This window comes from Ranitomeya variabilis, chromosome 1, assembly GCF_051348905.1.
Source record: "Ranitomeya variabilis isolate aRanVar5 chromosome 1, aRanVar5.hap1, whole genome shotgun sequence".
In the NCBI taxonomy this organism is placed as follows: Eukaryota; Metazoa; Chordata; class Amphibia; order Anura; family Dendrobatidae; genus Ranitomeya; species Ranitomeya variabilis.
In genome coordinates, this window is record NC_135232.1 from 943,685,157 (window position 1) to 943,705,230 (window position 20,074).

The window sequence follows — 20,074 nt, forward strand, 5'->3', positions numbered from 1 at the left end:
ATTTACTATAGTAATTAGCTCCCTAGATAAAACACATGTGATTTGCTAATTAAAAGTACTGAGCATGGATGCAGTGGAGGTTTAATGACTCTGGTTATTAATTGATTTTAAAATGGAAAACACTACAAAAAGCACTGCTATATGTGACTGGATAGAGTGGCACAGTATAAAACCCCTATAGTAGGGTCAGGAGACAGCAGTATCTCCAGAGCCGAGTCCCTTTGCCACAAGAGCAGACGCCAGTATTTTATACGCCATATGGTCCCTGTCACAGATTTGCATTGGGATCTAGGAGGTTAAAGCTACGCCTCAGGCACAGGACAAAGAACATTCTGGCTGTCACCCCTGAAGTGTGAACAGTACCTATGTCCTTTACCAATTAAAACCACAGATAGTTTTAGATACATGTATGTAGGCCGTTACTGCACACATGACTTGTTACATACAGTCTTCAATAGTACAATAGTAACTCTGCTTCAATAATACAGGATGAGCGGAAGGAGGAAACGTCAGACGAAGAGCAGGGTGATTGACGCCGCTGTCTTGGTGTCTCTGGGTGGCATAAAGATATAGGCAGAGCAGCAGGCTTTATCATGACATGATGAATTCTTATTATCCAGGGGCTGGAAAGGCCTGATCTATGCAGCAATCCCAGCGGCAGCTGAGAGGTCAGGAGCATCAATCTTGGCTTTACTACTTCCAGATTGCAGAATGTGTGTGACATGCGGTCAGGATAACTTACACAGGGAGCAGACACAGGTGTCATTGCTCCTGTGCGGCCATATCTCTACAGCCATTGTGAAGATAACAGGCCTCCATTAATACCACAGGCTTCTGTTTTATTTTACAACCATTTATTTTCATGGAAGAACAATATAGTTTACCCTTCACTTTATCTTTTCTAGCCAAAATATACAGCTGACCACCAGTAAAACACAAGACTTCAGATGACAGTTTTCTGAATGACTTGTTCATGGCTGGTATCTGAAGACTGTCGTCTTGGATGACAAAGGGTTAAAATGACAAATCATCAATGGCTCTCTACTGTTATGTGTTGCCTTGTCTAGACTTTTATTGATAGGCTGGAGATCTGTCATTTGGGCATGAATGACTTTGTAAATGCAGCAATAATCCACAGCTGAAAAAAAATCCTTCACGGCAGATGAACTTTTCCATATACAGGTCCTTCTCAAAAAATTAGCATATAGTGTTAAATTTCATTATTTACCATAATGTAATGATTACAATTAAACTTTCATATATTATAGATTCATTATCCACCAACTGAAATTTGTCAGGTCTTTTATTGTTTTAATACTGATGATTTTGGCCTACAACTCCTGATAACCCAAAAAACCTGTCTCAATAAATTAGCATATTTCAACCGTCCAATCAAATAAAAGTGTTTTTTAATAACAAACAAAAAAAACATCAAATAATAATGTTCAGTTATGCACTCAATACTTGGTCGGGAATCCTTTGGCAGAAATGACTGCTTCAATGCGGCGTGGCATGGAGGCAATCAGCCTGTGACACTGCTGAGATGTTATGGAGGCCCAGGATGCTTCAATAGCGGCCTTAAGCTCATCCAGAGTGTTGGGTCTTGCGTCTCTCAACTTTCTCTTCACAATATCCCACAGATTCTCTATGGGGTTCAGGTCAGGAGAGTTGGTAGGCCAATTGAGCACAGTAATACCATGGTCAGTAAACCATTTACCAGTGGTTTTGGCACTGTGAGCAGGTGCCAGGTCGTGCTGAAAAATGAAATCTTCATCTCCATAAAGCATTTCAGCCGATGGAAGCATGAAGTGCTCCAAAATCTCCTGATAGCTAGCTGCATTGACCCTGCTCTTGATGAAACACAGTGGACCAACACCAGCAGCTGACATGGCACCCCACACCATCACTGACTGGGTACTTGACACTGGACTTCAGGCATTTTGGCATTTCCTTCTCCCCAGTCTTCCTCCAGACTCTGGCACCTTGATTTCCGAATGACATGCAAAATTTGCTTTCATCAGAAAAAAGTACTTGGGACCACTTAGCAACAGTCCAGTGCTGCTTCTCTGTAGCCCAGGTCAGGCGCTTCTGCCGCTGTTTATGGTTCAAAAGTGGCTTTACCTGGGGAATGCGGCACCTGTAGCCCATTTCCTGCACACGCCTTTCCACACCAGACTCAGTCCACTGCTTCCTCAGGTTCCCCAAGGTCTGGAATCGGTCCTTCTCCACAATCTTCCTCAGGGTCCGGTCACCTCTTCTCGTTGTACAGCGTTTTCTGCCACATTGTTTCCTTCCAACAGACTTACCATTGAGGTGCCTTGATACAGCACTCTGGGAACAGCCTATTTGTTGAGAAATTTCTTTCTGGGTCTTACCCTCTTGCTTGAGGGTGTCAATGATGGCCTTCTTGACATCTGTCAGGTCGCTAGTCTTACCCATGATGGGGGTTTTGAGTAATGAACCAGGCAGGGAGTTTTTAAAAGCCTCAGGTATCTTTTGCATGTGTTTAGAGTTAATTAGTTGATTCAGAAGATTAGGGTAATAGGTCGTTTAGAGAACCTTTTCTTGATATGCTAATTTATTGAGACAGGTTTTTTGGGTTATCAGGAGTTGTAGGCCAAAATCATCAGTATTAAAACAATAAAAGACCTGACAAATTTCAGTTGGTGGATAATGAATCTATAATATATGAAAGTTTAATTGTAATCATTACATTATGGTAAATAATGAAATTTAACACTATATGCTAATTTTTTGAGAAGGACCTGTATATTCGCCATCAGTGTACAACTGTCATACTCATTCATGTGATGAGGCTATGGATGGGAGAAAATAATTTACATCGCTAGTGTGTGGCAATATCAAATTTGATTACAGAAATGTCTTACAATTTTCTTAATGGAGCAAATAATTAATTATAAATTTTGTTATGTGCATATCTTAAAGGGATTGTCCACTATTCAGTCAAGGGCCGGCGTCAGCACCCGGCGCACCGGGGCAAGTGTCAGGGCCCTCAGCAGGTGGGGGGTCCACTCGCCATCAGGGACACCGGCGAGCTATGGGGGCCCGATGCCTGTGCCCACAAGTGGGCCCCCACCCCCCGCTTGCTCCGGTACTTGCGATAGTCACCTCTCCTTGCTCCACCGCTGCGGCGTCTTCCGCATCCTGTGACTATGACATTCAGGTGAGAGGGTGCGATGACGTCAAGTCTGTGCACCCCCTGCCTGAGCAGTCACAGGGTAGAGAGCAGGAAGACGCTAACGCTGAGGAGTCCGGAGCAGAGCAGCGGCCGCGAGGAGAGGTATTTCATTTTGTTATCATTACTTTTTTAATGTTTGGAAAATCTTATGGGGCAAATTACATATAGAGCATATTTTGGGGTCAATTACATATGGAGCATCTTATGGGGCAAATTACATATGGAGCATCTTATGGGGTCAATTACATATGGAGCAGTATATAGGGTCAATTACATATGGAGCATCTTATGGGGCCAATTACACATGGAACATCTTATGGGGTCAATTACATATATATAGTTATTAAGGTTGAAGGAAGACTTTAAGTCCATCTAGTTCAACCCATAGCCTAACCTAACATGTTGATCCAGGGGAAGGCAAAAAACCCCCATGTGGTAAGAGTAAGCTCCACACTGGGGAAGAAAATTCCTTCCCGACCCCAAATACGGCAATCAGACTAGTTCCCTGGATCAACGCCCTATCAAGGAATCTAATATATATACCCTGTAACATTATACTTTTCCAGAAAGGTATCCAGTCCCCTCTTAAATTTAAGTAATGACTCACTCATTACAACATCATACGGCAGAGAGTTCCATAGTCTCACTGCTCTTACAGTAAAGAATCCGCGTCTGTTATTATGCTTAAACCTTCTTTCCTCCAGACGTAGAGGATGCCCCCTTGTCCCTGTCACTGGTCTATGATTAAAAAGATCATCAGAAAGGTCTTTGTACTGTCCCCTCATATATTTATACATTAACATAAGATCACCCCTTAGCCTTCGTTTTTCCAAACTAAATAGCCCCAAGTGTAATAACCTATCTTGGTATGGCAGACCCCCCAGTCCTCTAATAACCTTGGTTGCTCTTCTCTGCACCCGCTCCAGTTCAGCTATGTCTTTCTTATACACCGGAGACCAGAACTGTGCACAGTATTCTAAGTGTGGTCGAACTAGTGACTTGTATAGAGGTAAAATTATGTTCTCCTCATGAGCATCTATGCCTCTTTTAATGCATCCCATTATTTTATTTGCCTTTGTAGCAGCTGCCTGACACTGGCCACTGAATATGAGTTTGTCATCCACCCATACACCCAGGTCTTTTTCATTGACGGTTTTGCCCAGAGTTTTAGAATTAAGCACATAGTTATACATCTTATTACTTCTACCCAAGTGCATGACCTGACATTTATCCCCATTAAAGCTCATTTGCCATTTATCAGCCCAAACTTCTAGTTTACATAAATCATCCTGTAATATAAAATTGTCCTCCCCTGTATTGATTACCCTGCAGAGTTTAGCGTCATCTGCAAATATTGAAATTCTACTCTGAATGCCCCCTACAAGGTCATTAATAAATATGTTAAAAAGAAGAGGGCCCAATACTGACCCCTGTGGTACCCCACTGCTAACTGCGACCCAGTCCGAGTGTGCTCCATTAATAACCACCCTTTGTTTCCTATCCCTGAGCCAGCTCTCAATCCACTTACACATATTTTCCCCTATCCCCATTATTCTCATTTTATGTAACAACCTTTTGTGTGGCACCGTATCAAAAGCTTTTGAAAAGCCCATATACACTACATCCACTGGGCTCCCTTGGTCCAGTCCGGAACTTACCTCTTCATAGAAATTGATCAAATTAGTCTGACATGAACGGTCCCTAGTAAACCCGTGCTGATACTGGGTCATGACGTTATTCCTCTTCAGATACTCCAGTATAGCATCTCTTAGAATGCCCTCCAGGATTTTACCCACAGTAGAGGTTAAGCTTACTGGCCTATAATTACTGAGTTCAGTTTTTGTCCCCTTTTTGAATATTGGCACCACATTTGCTATACGCCAGTCCTGTGGTACAGACCCTGTTATTATGGAGTCTTTAAAGATTAAAAATAATGGTCTATCAATGACTGTACTTAATTCCTGCAGTACTCGGGGGTGTATCCCATCCGGGCCCGGAGATTTGTCAATTTTTGTGATTTTTAGCCGCCGTACTTCCTGCTGGGTTAAGCAGGTAACATTTAATTGGGAATTGTTATCACAAGTCATATTGTCTGCCATGGGATTTTCTTTTGTAAATACTGATGAAAAAAAGTCATTTAGCATATTGGCTTTTTCCTCATCCTCCTCCACCATTTCCCCCAGATTATTTTTAAGGGGGCCAACACTATCATTTTTTAGTTTCTTACTATTTACGTAGTTAAGGAATATTTTGGGATTATTTTTGCTCTCTCTAGCAATGAGTCTCTCTGTCGCAATCTTTGCTGCCTTGATTTGCTTTTTACAGAATTTATTTAATTTTTTGTATTTATTTAATGCCTCATCACTACCTACTTCCTTTAATTCTCTAAATGCTTTCTTTTTGTCACTTATTGCGCCCCTTACAGCTCTATTTAGCCATATTGGTTTCCTCCTATTTCTAGTATGTTTATTCCCATACGGTATATACTGTGCACAGGTCCTATCCAGGATGCTAATAAACGTCTCCCATTTTCTTTGTGTACTTTTATGTCTCAGGATATCGTCCCAGTTAATTGCACCAAGATCCTCTCTCATCCGTTGGAAATTTGCCCTCCTGAAGTTTAGTGTCCTTGTAACCCCTCTACTACACATCTGATTAAAGGATACATGAAAACTTATTATTTTGTGATCACTATTCCCCATGGAGCATCTTATGGGGCAAATTACATATAGAGCATCTTATAGGGTCAATTACATATGGAGCATCTTATGGGGCAAATTACATATGGAGTATCTTATGGAATCAATTACATATGGAGCAGTATATGGGGTCAATTACATATGGAGCAGTATATGGGGCCCATAATATATGGAGCATCTTATGGGGTCAATTATATATGGAGCATCTTATTCAGCCAATTACATATTCAGCAGCTTATGGGGCCAATTACATATGGAGCATCTTATGGGGTCAATTACATATGGAGCAGTATATGGGGCCCATAATATATGGAGCATCTTATGGGGTCAATTATATATGGAGCATCTTATTCAGCCAATTACATATTCAACAGCTTATGGGGCCAATTACATATGGAGCATCTTATGGGGCCAATTACATATGGAGCATCTTATGGGGTCAATTACATATGGAGCATCTTATGGGGCCAATTATATATGGAGCATTATATTGGGCCCATTCTGTTTGGAGCAATATATGGGGCCCATCATATACTGGAGCATTATATCTTACTCACCATATACTGTATGGAGCATTATATGGGGCTCATTATTCTGTATGGAGCATTATATGGGTCTCATTATTCTGTATGGAGAACTGTGGTGCCCATAATACTGTATGGAGCAATATATGAGGCTCATTATTCTGTATGGAGCAATATGTGGGGTTCATGATTCTGTATGGAGCATTATATGTGGCTCATTCTGTATGTAACATTATATGGAGCTCATTATTCTGTATGGAGGACTACACTGTCTGGTTTCTGAGCTGTTGATATCACTCATGTAATGTAAGAAGTAAGTGACATATTTGGCATTGTACTATACTTATATTTCTCTGCTGTATCTGTGCATCATGAATTGTGGTATGTGCTAAAGGGGCCCACTGAGACTCTTTTGCCTGGGGCCCCCACGAAAACCTGGAACCAGCCCTGATTCAGACAACCCCTTCTGAATCCCTAAGCTTCCTCTCAATAAAATAATAACACTGATACTCCCCTCTGGTGTGGCCACCGTTCCAGCGGTGTCAGCACTGTCTCTCTTGGGGCTCGCGAGACATTGGTATGTCATATGATCCCTGCTGCCAATAATCTGTGGCTTCACTCTCATCTCCTTCAGACAAATCAAGATATCCGGATGAAGTGCGAGAGCAGCCGCAGCTCATACTTTCTTCAGATAACAATTATGTCTGCAGGAGAGCTGAGTGATGCCCGTGCTGATTGGCCGTAAGAATCATAAGAATGTCACACGAGCCCTGGGAGACCCAATGCTGACACAGCTGGAACAGTACCTGCACCAGAGGTGGGAATAAGTGTTATTATTTTACTGTGGGGAAATATGTATTCAGAAGGAATTGTTCATGTAGTGGACAATCCCGTTAATTTTATGGCTGAATGCTCTCAGGGCATCATGTCACAAAACATCCCCACCATCCAGGAATGTCAGAGAATTCCAGAAAGGTGTTACCTGTTTAATGAAAATAATTTTGCATATTCTATTAGGACATTCTGACTTGACAGAAATTACATAGCTTGATATATGACCTAGGTCCATCAAGTTCAACCTTTTTCCACCAGTTGCACATTTTTTTCACTAAATGAACTGGAACCCACAATGTTATGTGTATTGAGGAAATTGTACAGCCCTTTTTTAAAGGCTGTTATAGTGTCTGCCATTACTACCTCTTGTGGTAGGGCATTCCACAGTCTGACTGCTCTAACTGTAAAGAACCCTTTCCTATTTAGCTGCCGGAATCCCGTAATGAGTGTCTCCTAGTCCTCAGTACAGTCTTTGGAAGGAATAAGTCATGTGCCAGTGTTTTGTACTGGCTACACATATATTTATACATGTAAATGAGATCCCCTCTGAGGTGTGTTTTTCTGAGCTAAACAAGCCCCTACTTTTCCAACCTCTCCTCATGTGAGAGGCCTTCCCTCCCTTGTAATAATCTAGTTGCCTGCCTATGAAATTTTTCTAACTTCTGAATATCCTTTTTAAAATGTGGTGCCCCAAACTGGATCCCATATTCTAGATCTGGCCTCACAAGTGATTTGTAGAGGGGTAACAATATGTTGGGATCACCGGATTTTATCTGTTTTTTTACATCTTAAAATCTTGTTTGATTTGCAGCTGCTACTTGATATTGAGTACTGCTGCTCAGCTTACTTGTAACCAGAATACCCAAGTCCTTCTCCTGTTCTGTAGTCCCGCGTTTACTCCCATTTAATGTATATGCAGCTATAAGATTACTCTTTCCTAGGTGCATTACTCTACATTTATCTGCATTAAACACTATTTTCCAAGTGTTTGCCAATTCAGACATCTTATCCAGATCATTTTGCAATATTGTAATGTCAATGTCAGATTTTAGTACCCTACAGTTTGGTGTCATCAGCAAAGACAGACACTTTACTCTCAATCCCATCCACAAGGTCATTAATAAAGAGGTTAAATAGAATCAGTCCTAGCACAGATCCCTGCAATACCCCATTGCTGACTATATCCCATTTAGAGGATGTAACATTTATGATGACTGTTTCCTGTCATATAGTCAATTCCTTGCCTATCTGCATATAGTTTCCCCCAGTCCTTGCTTCTGTAGCTTCAGTATAAGGCTGTTATGTGGTACAGTATCAAATGCCTTTGCAAAGTCCAAATAAATCACATCAGCCGCATTACCAACATCCAGATTTGCACTTACCTCCTTATAGAAACCCAACATGTTGGGTAGACAAGTGAATTAGTCATTTATACCCTATTTTATTAGTCATGGTACACAACGGATGCAAAGAGAGACTCTCTCTCCAGAGGAACTGATATGTGAATGTAATGGTCATCACCTAATCTGTTATGATCCGGTGGTAGGATCACCAAACTGACCTGATAGGTAAACCTGAATATTAGGACGAGCTCTGGGGATGTGGAAACTATACTGACCGCAACCCTAATCCTATCCAAACACACTAAAGGCAGCCGTGGAGCGTTACCTAAAAACCTAGACGCCTCTTCACAGCCTGAGGAACTAACTACCCCTAGAGAGAAAGCAAAGCCTCACTTGCCTCAGAGAAATAACCCCAAAGTTTTAGACAGCCCCCCACAAATAATAACGGTGAGTTAAGGGGAAAATACAAACTTAGTAATGAAAAACAGGTTTAAGCAAATGAGGCCCGCTAACACTAAATAGACTGAAGATAGCAAGGGATCTGTGCGGTCAGTACAAAAACTATCAAAAACATCCATGCAGAAAATACAAGAACCCCCACACCGACTCACGATGTGAGGGGCGCACTCTGCACCCCAGAACTTCCAGCAAGCGAAAAATCACATATAAGCAAGCTGGACTGAAGTCATCATATATTGAGAAACATTTTCAAGAGAAATATGAGCAAACAAGAACTAGCAAGACTTAGCTTCTCCAGATGGAGACAGGTCACAAGGAAGTCCAGAGAGATCAGAACCAGTACTGAATACAACGACAGCAGGCAACAAGTAAAGGTCCAGGTGGAGTTAAATAGGAACCAGCATAGCAGGAAATGAGGCAGCTGAGCCCAGCTCCAGACCCGCAGTATCGCTAAAGACCACCAGAGGGAGCCCAGACGGAATTCACAACACTAATCCTCCATTTCTCCTGTGTGGGAGCTGTAGGAAATTGTTATGACCCCAATGGCAGAGGGTCTCAGAAATAAATACCAAGTCTGCAAACACAAAAAACCAGCTCATAGGGCAGTGGTAACTGGGCTGACCGTATATCTAATCCTAGCACCACAAATAGCAGCAGCCGGGGAACGTGCCTACGTTGGTTCTAGACGTCTCGCGCCAGCCGGAGAACTAACTAACCCTAGAAGGGAAAAGATAGACCTTTCTTGCCTCCAGAGAAAAGACCCCAAAAGTTGGATACAAGCCCCCAACAAATAATAACGGTGAGGCAAGAAGAAAAGACAAACGTAAGAATGAACTAGGTATTTAGCAAAGAGAGGCCCACTGACTAATAGCAGAATATAGTAAGATGACTTATACGGTCAGCAAAAACCCTATCAAAAATTTCCACGCTGGATATTCAAGAACCCCCGAACCGTCTAACGGCCCGGGGGGAGAATACCAGCCCCCTAGAGCTTCCAGCAAAATCAGGAATCACATTTAGTACAAGCTGGACAAAAAATAAGAGCAATGCAAATAACCAAAAGACAAGGAAGCAGGACTTAGCTTAATTTTGCAAGAACCCGGACCAGCAGACTGGAGCAAACAGAAAGCACTGATTACAACGATGCCAGGCACCAGACTGAGAATTCAGGAAGTTCACATAGCAACACCCCTGGACTAACGACCCAGGTGAGTGCCAAACTGAGGAAAGACAATCCCAGAGTCATATCACTAGTGACCACAAGAGGGAGCCAAAAAAGTCTAATTCACAACAGTACCCCCCCTTTAAGGAGGGGTCACCGAACCCTCACCAAGACCACCAGGGCGATCAGGATGAGCAGCGTGAAAGGCACGAACTAAATCGGCCGCATGCACATCAGAGGCAACCACCCAGGAATTATCCTCCTGACCATAGCCCTTCCACTTGACCAGATACTGAAGCCTCCGCCTGGAGAGACGAGAATCCAAGATCTTCTCCACCACGTACTCCAACTCGCCCTCAACCAACACCGGAGCAGGAGGCTCAACAGAAGGAACCACAGGTACAACGTACCGCCGCAACAAAGACCTATGGAACACGTTGTGAATGGCAAACGACACCGGAAGATCCAAGCGAAAGGACACAGGATTAAGGATTTCCAATATCTTGTAAGGACCGATGAAGCGAGGCTTAAATTTAGGAGAGGAGACCTTCATAGGAACAAATCGAGAAGACAGCCATACCAAATCCCCAACACGAAGTCGGGGACCCACACCGCGGCGGCGGTTGGCAAAACGCTGAGCCTTCTCCTGTGACAACTTTAAGTTGTCCACCACATGATTCCAAATCTGCTGCAACCTATCCACCACAGAATCTACCCCAGGACAGTCAGAAGGCTCCACATGTCCCGAGGAAAAACGAGGATGGAAACCAGAGTTGCAGAAAAAAGGCGAAACCAAAGTAGCGGAACTAGCCCGATTATTAAGGGCAAACTCAGCCAACGGCAAGAAGGTCACCCAATCATCCTGATCTGCAGAAACAAAACACCTCAAATAAGCCTCCAGAGTCTGATTAGTTCGTTCCGTTTGTCCATTAGTCTGAGGATGAAAGGCAGACGAAAACGACAAATCAATGCCCATCTTAGCACAAAAGGATCGCCAGAACCTGGAAACAAACTGGGATCCTCTGTCAGACACGATATTCTCAGGAATGCCGTGTAAACGAACCACATTCTGAAAGAACAAAGGAACCAGATCGGAAGAGGAAGGCAGTTTAGGCAAAGATACCAAATGGACCATCTTGGAAAAGCGATCACATACCACCCAGATGACAGACATGCCCTGAGACACCGGAAGATCTGAAATGAAATCCATGGAAATGTGTGTCCAAGGCTTCTTCGGGACAGGCAAGGGCAAGAGCAACCCGCTGGCACGAGAACAGCAAGGCTTAGCTTGAGCACAAGTCCCACAGGACTGCACAAATGACCGCACATCCCGTGACAAGGAAGGCCACCAAAAGGACCTAGCCACCAAATCTCTGGTGCCAAAAATTCCCGGATGCCCTGCCAACACCGAGGAATGAACCTCGGAAATGACTCTGCTGGTCCACTTATCAGGAACAAACAGTCTGTCAGGTGGACAAGAGTCAGGTCTACCAGCCTGAAATCTCTGCAACACACGTCGCAAATCCGGAGAAATGGCTGACAAGATTACTCCCTCTTTAAGAATACCAACTTGTTCTGCGACTCCAGGAGAGTCAGGCACAAAACTCCTTGAAAGAGCATCAGCCTTCACATTCTTTGAACCTGGTAAATACGAGACCACAAAGTCAAAACGGGAGAAAAACAATGACCAACGGGCCTGTCTAGGATTCAGGCGTTTAGCAGATTCGAGATACATCAGATTTTTGTGATCAGTCAAGACCACCACACGATGCTTAGCACCCTCGAGCCAATGACGCCACTCCTCAAATGCCCACTTCATGGCCAGCAACTCCCGATTGCCAACATCATAATTCCGCTCAGCAGGCGAAAACTTCCTAGAGAAAAAAGCACATGGTCTCATTACAGAGCAACCAGGGCCTCTCTGCGACAAAACGGCCCCTGCCCCAATCTCAGAAGCATCCACTTCAACCTGAAAGGGAAGTGAGACATCAGGCTGGCACAAAACAGGCGCTGAAGTAAACCGGCGCTTCAACTCTTGGAAAGCTTCCACGGCTGCAGGAGCCCAGTTAGCAACATCAGAACCTTTCTTGGTCATATCCGTCAAAGGTTTAACAACGCTAGAAAAATTAGCGATAAAACGACGGTAGAAGTTAGCAAAACCCAAGAACTTCTGAAGACTCTTAACTGACGTGGGTTGAGTCCAATCATGAATAGCTCGGACCTTGACTGGGTCCATCTCCACCGCAGAAGGGGAAAAAATAAAACCCAAAAAGGGAACTTTCTGTACTCCAAAGAGACACTTTGAGCCATTAACAAACAAAGCATTCTCACGCAAGACCTGAAACACCATCCTGACCTGCTCTACATGCGAGTCCCAATCATCAGAAAAAACCAGAATATCATCCAGATAAACAATCATAAATTTATCCAGATACTTCCGGAAAATATCATGCATAAAGGACTGAAACACTGAAGGAGCATTAGAGAGCCCAAAAGGCATCACCAAGTACTCAAAATGACCTTCGGGCGTATTAAATGCAGTTTTCCATTCATCTCCCTGCTTAATGCGCACAAGGTTCTACGCACCACGAAGATCTATCTTGGTGAACCACTTGGCACCTTTAATCCGGGCAAACAAGTCCGACAACAGAGGCAAAGGATACTGAAATTTAACAGTGATTTTATTCAGAAGCCGATAGTCAATACAAGGTCTCAAAGATCCATCCTTCTTGGCCACAAAAAAGAATCCCGCACCAAGAGGGGAAGAGGATGGACGGATATGCCCCTTCTCCAAAGATTCCTTGATATACGAACGCATTGCGGTATGCTCAGGTACAGACAGATTAAATAGTCTTCCCTTAGGAAATTTACTACCTGGAATCAAATCTATAGCGCAATCACAGTCCCTATGAGGAGGCAGAGCACTGGACCTGGACTCGCTGAATACATCCTGAAAATCAGACAAATACTCAGGAACTTCCGAAGGAGTAGAGGAAGCAATAGACACCGGCGGGGAATCACCATGAATTCCCTGACAGCCCCAACTTGACACAGACATTGCCTTCCAATCTAAGACTGGATTATGGGTCTGTAACCATGGTAGACCCAAAACAACCAAATCATGCATTTTATGCAGAACAAGAAAACGAATCACCTCCCGATGTTCAGGAGTCATACACATGGTTACCTGTGTCCAAAACTGCGGTTTATTTTCCGCCAATGGCGTAGCATCAATACCTCTAAGAGGGATAGGATTTACCAATGGCTCAAGAACAAAACCACAGCGCCTGGCAAATGACAGATCCATAAGACTCAGGGCAGCACCTGAATCCACAAACGCCATAACAGGGTAGGAAGACAATGAGCAAATTAAAGTCACAGACAAAATAAATTTAGGTTGCAAATTACCAATGGCGACAGGGCTAACAACCCTTGTTAGGCGTTTAGAGCATGCTGATATAACATGTGTAGAATCACCACAGTAAAAACACAACCCATTCTGACGTCTATGATTTTTCCGTTCATTTCTATTCTGAATTCTATCACATTGCATTAAATCAGGTGTCTGTTCAGACAACACCACCAGAGGATTAGCAGTTTTGCGCTCCCGCAAACGCCGATCAATTTGAATAGCCAGCGCCATGGAATCATTCAGACTTGTAGGAATGGAGAAACCCACCATCACATTCTTAATGGCTTCAGAAAGGCCATTTCTGAAATTGGCGGCCAGAGCACACTCATTCCACTGAGTAAGCACGGACCATTTCCGAAATTTTTGGCAATACACTTCAGCTTCATCCTGGCCCTGAGAAATAGCCAGCAAGGCTTTTTCTGCCTGAATTTCAAGATTGGGTTCCTCGTAAAGCAATCCGAGCGCCAGAAAAAACGCATCAATATTCGCCAATGCCGGATCTCCTGGCGCTAGCGAGAAAGCCCAATCCTGAGGGTCGCCCCGCAAGAAAGAGATAACAATTTTAACTTGCTGAGCTGAGTCTCCAGACGAACGGGGTCTCAGAGATAGAAACAATTTACAATTATTCCTGAAATTCCTAAACTTAAATCGGTCTCCAGAGAACAGTTCAGGAATAGGTATTTTAGGTTCAGACATTGGACTACTGGTAACAAAATCTTGTATGCCCTGCACACGAGCAGCAAGCTGATCCACACTTGTAATCAAAGTCTGGACATTCATGTCTGCAGCAAGCATAAGCCACTCAGAGGTAAAGGGGAGGAAGAAAGAGAGGAAAAAAAAAACAAAACTCAGAATTTCCTTTCTTATTATCCCACTTCTGCAATGCATTAAACGTTCAATGTTGGCCTGGCATACTGTTATGACCCCAATGGCAGAGGGTCTCAGAAATAAATACCAAGTCTGCAAACACAAAAAACCAGCTCCTAGGGCAGTGGTAACTGGGCTGACCGTATATCTAATCCTAGCACCACAAATAGCAGCAGCCGGGGAACGTGCCTACGTTGGTTCTAGACGTCTCGCGCCAGCCGGAGAACTAACTAACCCTAGAAGGGAAAAGATAGACCTTTCTTGCCTCCAGAGAAAAGACCCCAAAAGTTGGATACAAGCCCCCAACAAATAATAACGGTGAGGCAAGAAGAAAAGACAAACGTAAGAATTAACTAGGTATTTAGCAAAGAGAGGCCCACTGACTAATAGCAGAATATAGTAAGATGACTTATACGGTCAGCAAAAACCCTATCAAAAATTTCCACGCTGGATATTCAAGAACCCCCGAACCGTCTAACGGCCCGGGGGGAGAATACCAGCCCCCTAGAGCTTCCAGCAAAATCAGGAATCACATTTAGTACAAGCTGGACAAAAAATAAGAGCAATGCAAATAACCAAAAGACAAGGAAGCAGGACTTAGCTTAATTTTGCAAGAACCCGGACCAGCAGACTGGAGCAAACAGAAAGCACTGATTACAACGATGCCAGGCACCAGACTGAGAATTCAGGAAGTTCACATAGCAACACCCCTGGACTAACGACCCAGGTGAGTGCCAAACTGAGGAAAGACAATCCCAGAGTCATATCACTAGTGACCACAAGAGGGAGCCAAAAAAGTCTAATTCACAACAGGAAATTAAACACTTGCTTACAGAACATCATGAAACTTCTTTTGAGTAAGTGAGTGGGAAGCAAATTTGGGCGATGATCAAAAACAGGCAAGTGGACAATACCTTTATTGTGATTATTTCCCGTTATTTAAATAATGCCAACATATTCCACGTTAGTGAATACTCACATTGGCTCGCAAGCAAGGTTTACTGTCCATCAAATCCATGTAGTGCAAATTAATTACATTTAAACAATTGATAGAAATGTTGCTCTGCTCTAGGAATAATGTCCAGAAGATTCCTTTCACAACACTAAAGGAAATTGGGCTAGAATAGTAACATGACAGAAAAACGGATCCTTGTGTATGTGGCTTTGGCCGATCATTCGGAAGACAATGGTCTCCGCTGACTCTCACATACAAAGGAGTGTTCGTTTGGCCTTTTTGGTTGGTTTTTCTCTATGAGAAAGCCGCCGGTGGATGTGTCAGATGGAAGCTAATCACAAGGAGAACAGTGCGATCTTGAGTACAAAATTAGACATGTCTGATCGACATCTTCCCTGACTGCCATTTGGCCGGTATCCAAATACATAGAAAATTGATGGCCAAACTCGTTCACATTGGCGTATTCAGCACATATTAGTCTAATGTATGGGGACCTTTAGACTAGTTACCAAAAACGCAAAGTCCCTGGCTAGCTTTTTAAAGTATGTTGTCTCTGAAATGTCACAGCGTTTCAGAGTAAAATACATATGGCTGCATTATCAGAGATGGGCTCTGAATCATGCTAGTGGTTCAAACAACATGAATCTCTTTACGTGTTGCCTATAAGGAAATAGCTAGTATACTGTCAGTTGTGCCAAGAGTATTCTGTAGCTCCACTTGATAAATTCTCTGCACTTTGCTGCATAATAAATAGCTCGCTCTCCATTTGCACCCTATTGATAACTGACCGTGTGACAAGTTATTCGGCTGCCTGTAGACATTAGTGCAGCTCAGAAGATATCAGCGTCTTCTTTTGGTTAATATCCACTTTACAATTGAACTATATGGTCAATGCTTTTAGGTGAACTCTTTTATGCAGGGTGGGACAACTTCAATTGACAAATCTGAGGAGTGTTCTCACCTTGAAAAGGATTAACTTGCTGGACACCATAAGGATTTCTCTGCTGCTGGAGATGCTGTCGGTTCATGTGCGGTTGCTGTAACTGCTGTGAAGATAAGAGCATTATGGTAAAAGTAAATCAGAAAAGCTGAGTACATATAATGGCGTGAAGATCCCTGTGAAATATCAGCCAGTGTCATTCTGTGCCTGATGCTCTTTAGAATCAGGGCAGAAAGAAACAATGACTATCATTGAAATCTTAAAGCCCATATATGTTCATTACTTGGGCTTTAAATACCCATGGTAACACAATGTTGAAAATAGGCTGTTCCCATGAGACCCCCCCTGCATTTATATTCGGGAGGGAGCAACCATTCCATAAAATACCGCAAGTTTCCCTACAAATTAATTGTATCACCTATCCACAGGATTGAAGACTAATGTCTAATTGCTGGGGGCCCCACCTCTGACCACTATGTATAGTGCTTATCTCTGTTAGTCCACAGACAATGTGTGGTGAGCAGATGCAACAATATGGCTCTAACTAAAGAAGACCTAAAAAAATAATGAGATAAATACTTTGTAGAAATCCCCGAGCTCCCCTGATTCTGCCCCACTATATTGCATTGTGAAATCTCAGCTTGTAGCACAACTGGGTGTTTCTTTAGCTCTTAGCCCATGCAAATTATTATTATTATTATTATTCATTGTTATAGCGCCATTTATTCCATGGCGCTTTACAAGTGAGGAGGGGTATACATAATAAAAACAAGTACAATAATCTTGAACAATACAAGTCATAATAGGTACAGTAGGAGAGAGGACCCTGCCCGCGAAGGCTCACAATCTACAAGGGATGGGTGAGGATACAGTAGGTGAGGGTAGAGCTGGTCATGCAGCGGTTTGGTCGATCGGTGGTTACTGCAGGTTGTAGGCTTGTCGGAAGAGGTGGGTCTTCAGATTCTTTTTGAAGGTTTCGATGGTGGGCGAGAGTCTGATATGTTGTGGTAGAGGGTTCCAGAGTAGGGGTGATACGCGAGAGAAATCTTGTATACGATTGTGGGAAGAGGAGATAAGAGGGGAGTAGAGAAGGAGATCTTGTGAGGATCGGAGGTTGCGTGTAGGAAAGTACCGGGAGATGAGGTCACAGATGTAAGGAGGAGACAGGTTGTGGATGGCTTTGTACGTCATGGTTAGGGTTTTGTACTGGAGTCTCTGGGCAATGGGGAGCCAGTGAAGGGATTGACAGAGGGGAGAGGCCGGAGAATAGCGGGGGGACAGGTGGATTAGTCGGGCAGCAGAGTTTAGAATAGATTGGAGGGGTGCGAGAGTGTTTGAGGGGAGGCCACAGAGCAGGAGGTTGCAGTAGTCAAGGCGAGAGATGATGAGGGCATGGACTAGGGTTTTTGCAGATTCTTGGTTGAGGAATGAACGGATTCGTGCAATATTTTTGAGTTGAAGTCGGCAGGAAGTGGAAAGGGCTTGGATATGTGGTTTGAAGGAGAGATCAGCGTCAAGGATAACCCCGAGGCAGCGAGCTTGTGGGACTGGGGAGAGTGGGCAGCCATTTACTGTAATGGATAGGTTCGTTGGGGGGGTCACGTGAGATGGGGGAAAGATGATGAATTCTGTTTTGTCCATGTTAAGTTTCAGAAATTTAGCGGAGAAGAAGGATGAAATAGTGGACAGACATTGAGGGATTCTGGTTAGTAGGGAGGTGATATCTGGTCCAGAGATGTAGATCTGTGTGTCATCAGCATAGAGGTGATACTGAAAGCCATGAGATTCTATGAGCTGTCCCAGGCCAAAGGTGTAAATGGAGAAGAGCAGGGGCCCAAGGACTGAACCTTGTGGGACTCCGACAGAGAGGGGGCGAGATGAGGAGGTGGTGTGTGAGTGGGAGACGCTGAATGTCCGGTCTGTTAGGTATGAGGAGATCCAGGATAGGGCCAAGTCTGTGATGCCAAGGGATGAGAGGGTCTGTAATAATAGGGAATGGTCCACTGTGTCAAAGGCAGCCGACAGGTCGAGGAGGAGGAGAACAGAGTAGTATCGCTTGCTCTTGGCGGTTAAGAGGTCGTTGGTGACCTTAGTTAGCGCAGTTTCAGTGGAATGGTGTGACCGGAAGCCAGACTGTAAGCGGTCAAAGAGGGAGCAAGAAGAGAGATGGGAGGACAGTTCAAGGTAGACATGTTGTTCCAGTAGTTTGGAGGCATAGGGGAGAAGTGATATAGGGCGATAGCTAGATACAGAGGATGGGTCAAGAGAGGGCTTTTTGAGGATAGGTGTGATGGAGGCATGTTTAAAGCTTGAGGGGAAAACACCAGTTGTTAGTGATAGGTTGAAGAGATGGGTTAGGGTTGGGATGAAGATTGTGGTGAGGTTTGGGATGAGGTGGGATGGGAGCGGGTCAAGTGCACAGGTGGTGAGATGCGATCTTGAGAGTAGAGTGGCGAGTTGATCTTCTGTAATGGAGGAGTAGTTGGTTTTGGAGGTGGAGGGTAGGGAAGCTGGGAGGAAGGGCTCTGGGGCTTGTTGACCAAAACTGTCTCTGATGTTATCAATCTTCCGCTTGAAGAATGAGGCAAAGTCTTCAGCAGAGATAAGTGAGGAGGGAGGAGGTGCTGGGGGACGGAGGAGAGAATTGAAGGTGTTGAATAACTGTTTAGGGTTGTGAGACAGGGAGGATATGAGAGATGAGAAGTAGGTTTGTTTAGCTGTGGCGAGTGCAGTCTTGAAAGTAGTGAGGGACTGTTTGAATGCGATTAAGTGGTCGTTGGAGTGGGATCTTTTCCATCTGCGCTCAGCAGCCCTGGAAGCTCGCCTCAGTTCTTTAGTCAGGCTGGTGTGCCAGGGCTGTCTGTTGATTTTGCAAGCTTTGGTATGTGTAAGTGGGGCAGCAGATTCCAAAGCTACAGCTATTGTGGTGTTATATAGAGCGGCAGCGTCATCCGCATTGTGTATGGAACTTATGTCTGTGAGAGGGAGGAGGGATTCAGAGAATGAATGTAGGTCAAGATGTTTAAGATTTCTGCGAGGGTGTGAAAGTTTGTGGGGTGGGGACTCTAGACATGGAGTGGAGAGAGATGAGAATGTGAGAAGGTTGTGGTCAGAGAGAGGAAGAGGTGAGTTAGAGAGGTTAGATAGGGAGCAGAGGCGGGTGAAGATGAGGTCCAGTGTGTGACCATCTTTGTGAGTGGCTGCAGAAGACCATTGAGTGAGGCCGAAGGAGGAAGAGAGAGATAGAAGTTTAGTGGCAGCTGAGAGGGAAGTGTCAATGGGGATGTTGAAATCGCCCATGATGATAGTGGGGATGTCTGCAGAAAGGAAATGAAGTAGCCAGGTGGTGAAGTGGTCAAAGAAGATGGTGGCTGGCCCTGGGGGGCGGTAAATGACAGCCAGTTGGAGGTTGGAGGGGGAGTAGATGCGCACAGAGTGCACCTCAAAGGAAGGGAGGGTAACAGAGGGTGGCAGTGGGATTGGGGTGAAGGAGCAGTTATCTGACAGGAGAAAACCAACTCCTCCACCATGCTTGCTGCTGGGGCGGGGTGTGTGAGAAAGGTGGAAGCCACCGTAAGAGAGTGCAGCAGGAGAGGCTGTGTCAGAAGGGGTGAGCCAGGTTTCGGTGATGGCGAGGAAGGAAAGTTTGGTAGTAACAAAAAGATCGTGGATGTAGGAAA

At 44.1% G+C, this 20,074-nt stretch overlaps 1 protein-coding gene across 3 annotated transcripts in view; it reads right to left on the bottom strand.

The window, feature by feature from the left end:
• The window catches only part of MAML3 (mastermind like transcriptional coactivator 3), a 399,492-nt gene that overhangs the window by 10,163 nt on the left and 369,255 nt on the right, over window positions 1-20,074 (bottom strand). For 2 of the 3 annotated variants that reach the window (XM_077279213.1, XM_077279215.1), the window contains exon 4: window positions 16,416-16,500. In XM_077279213.1, the coding sequence (XP_077135328.1) occupies window positions 16,416-16,500 (85 nt within the window). The remainder of the gene's footprint in view (window positions 1-16,415; window positions 16,501-20,074) is intronic. The other variant, XM_077279214.1, reaches the window with a different exon arrangement.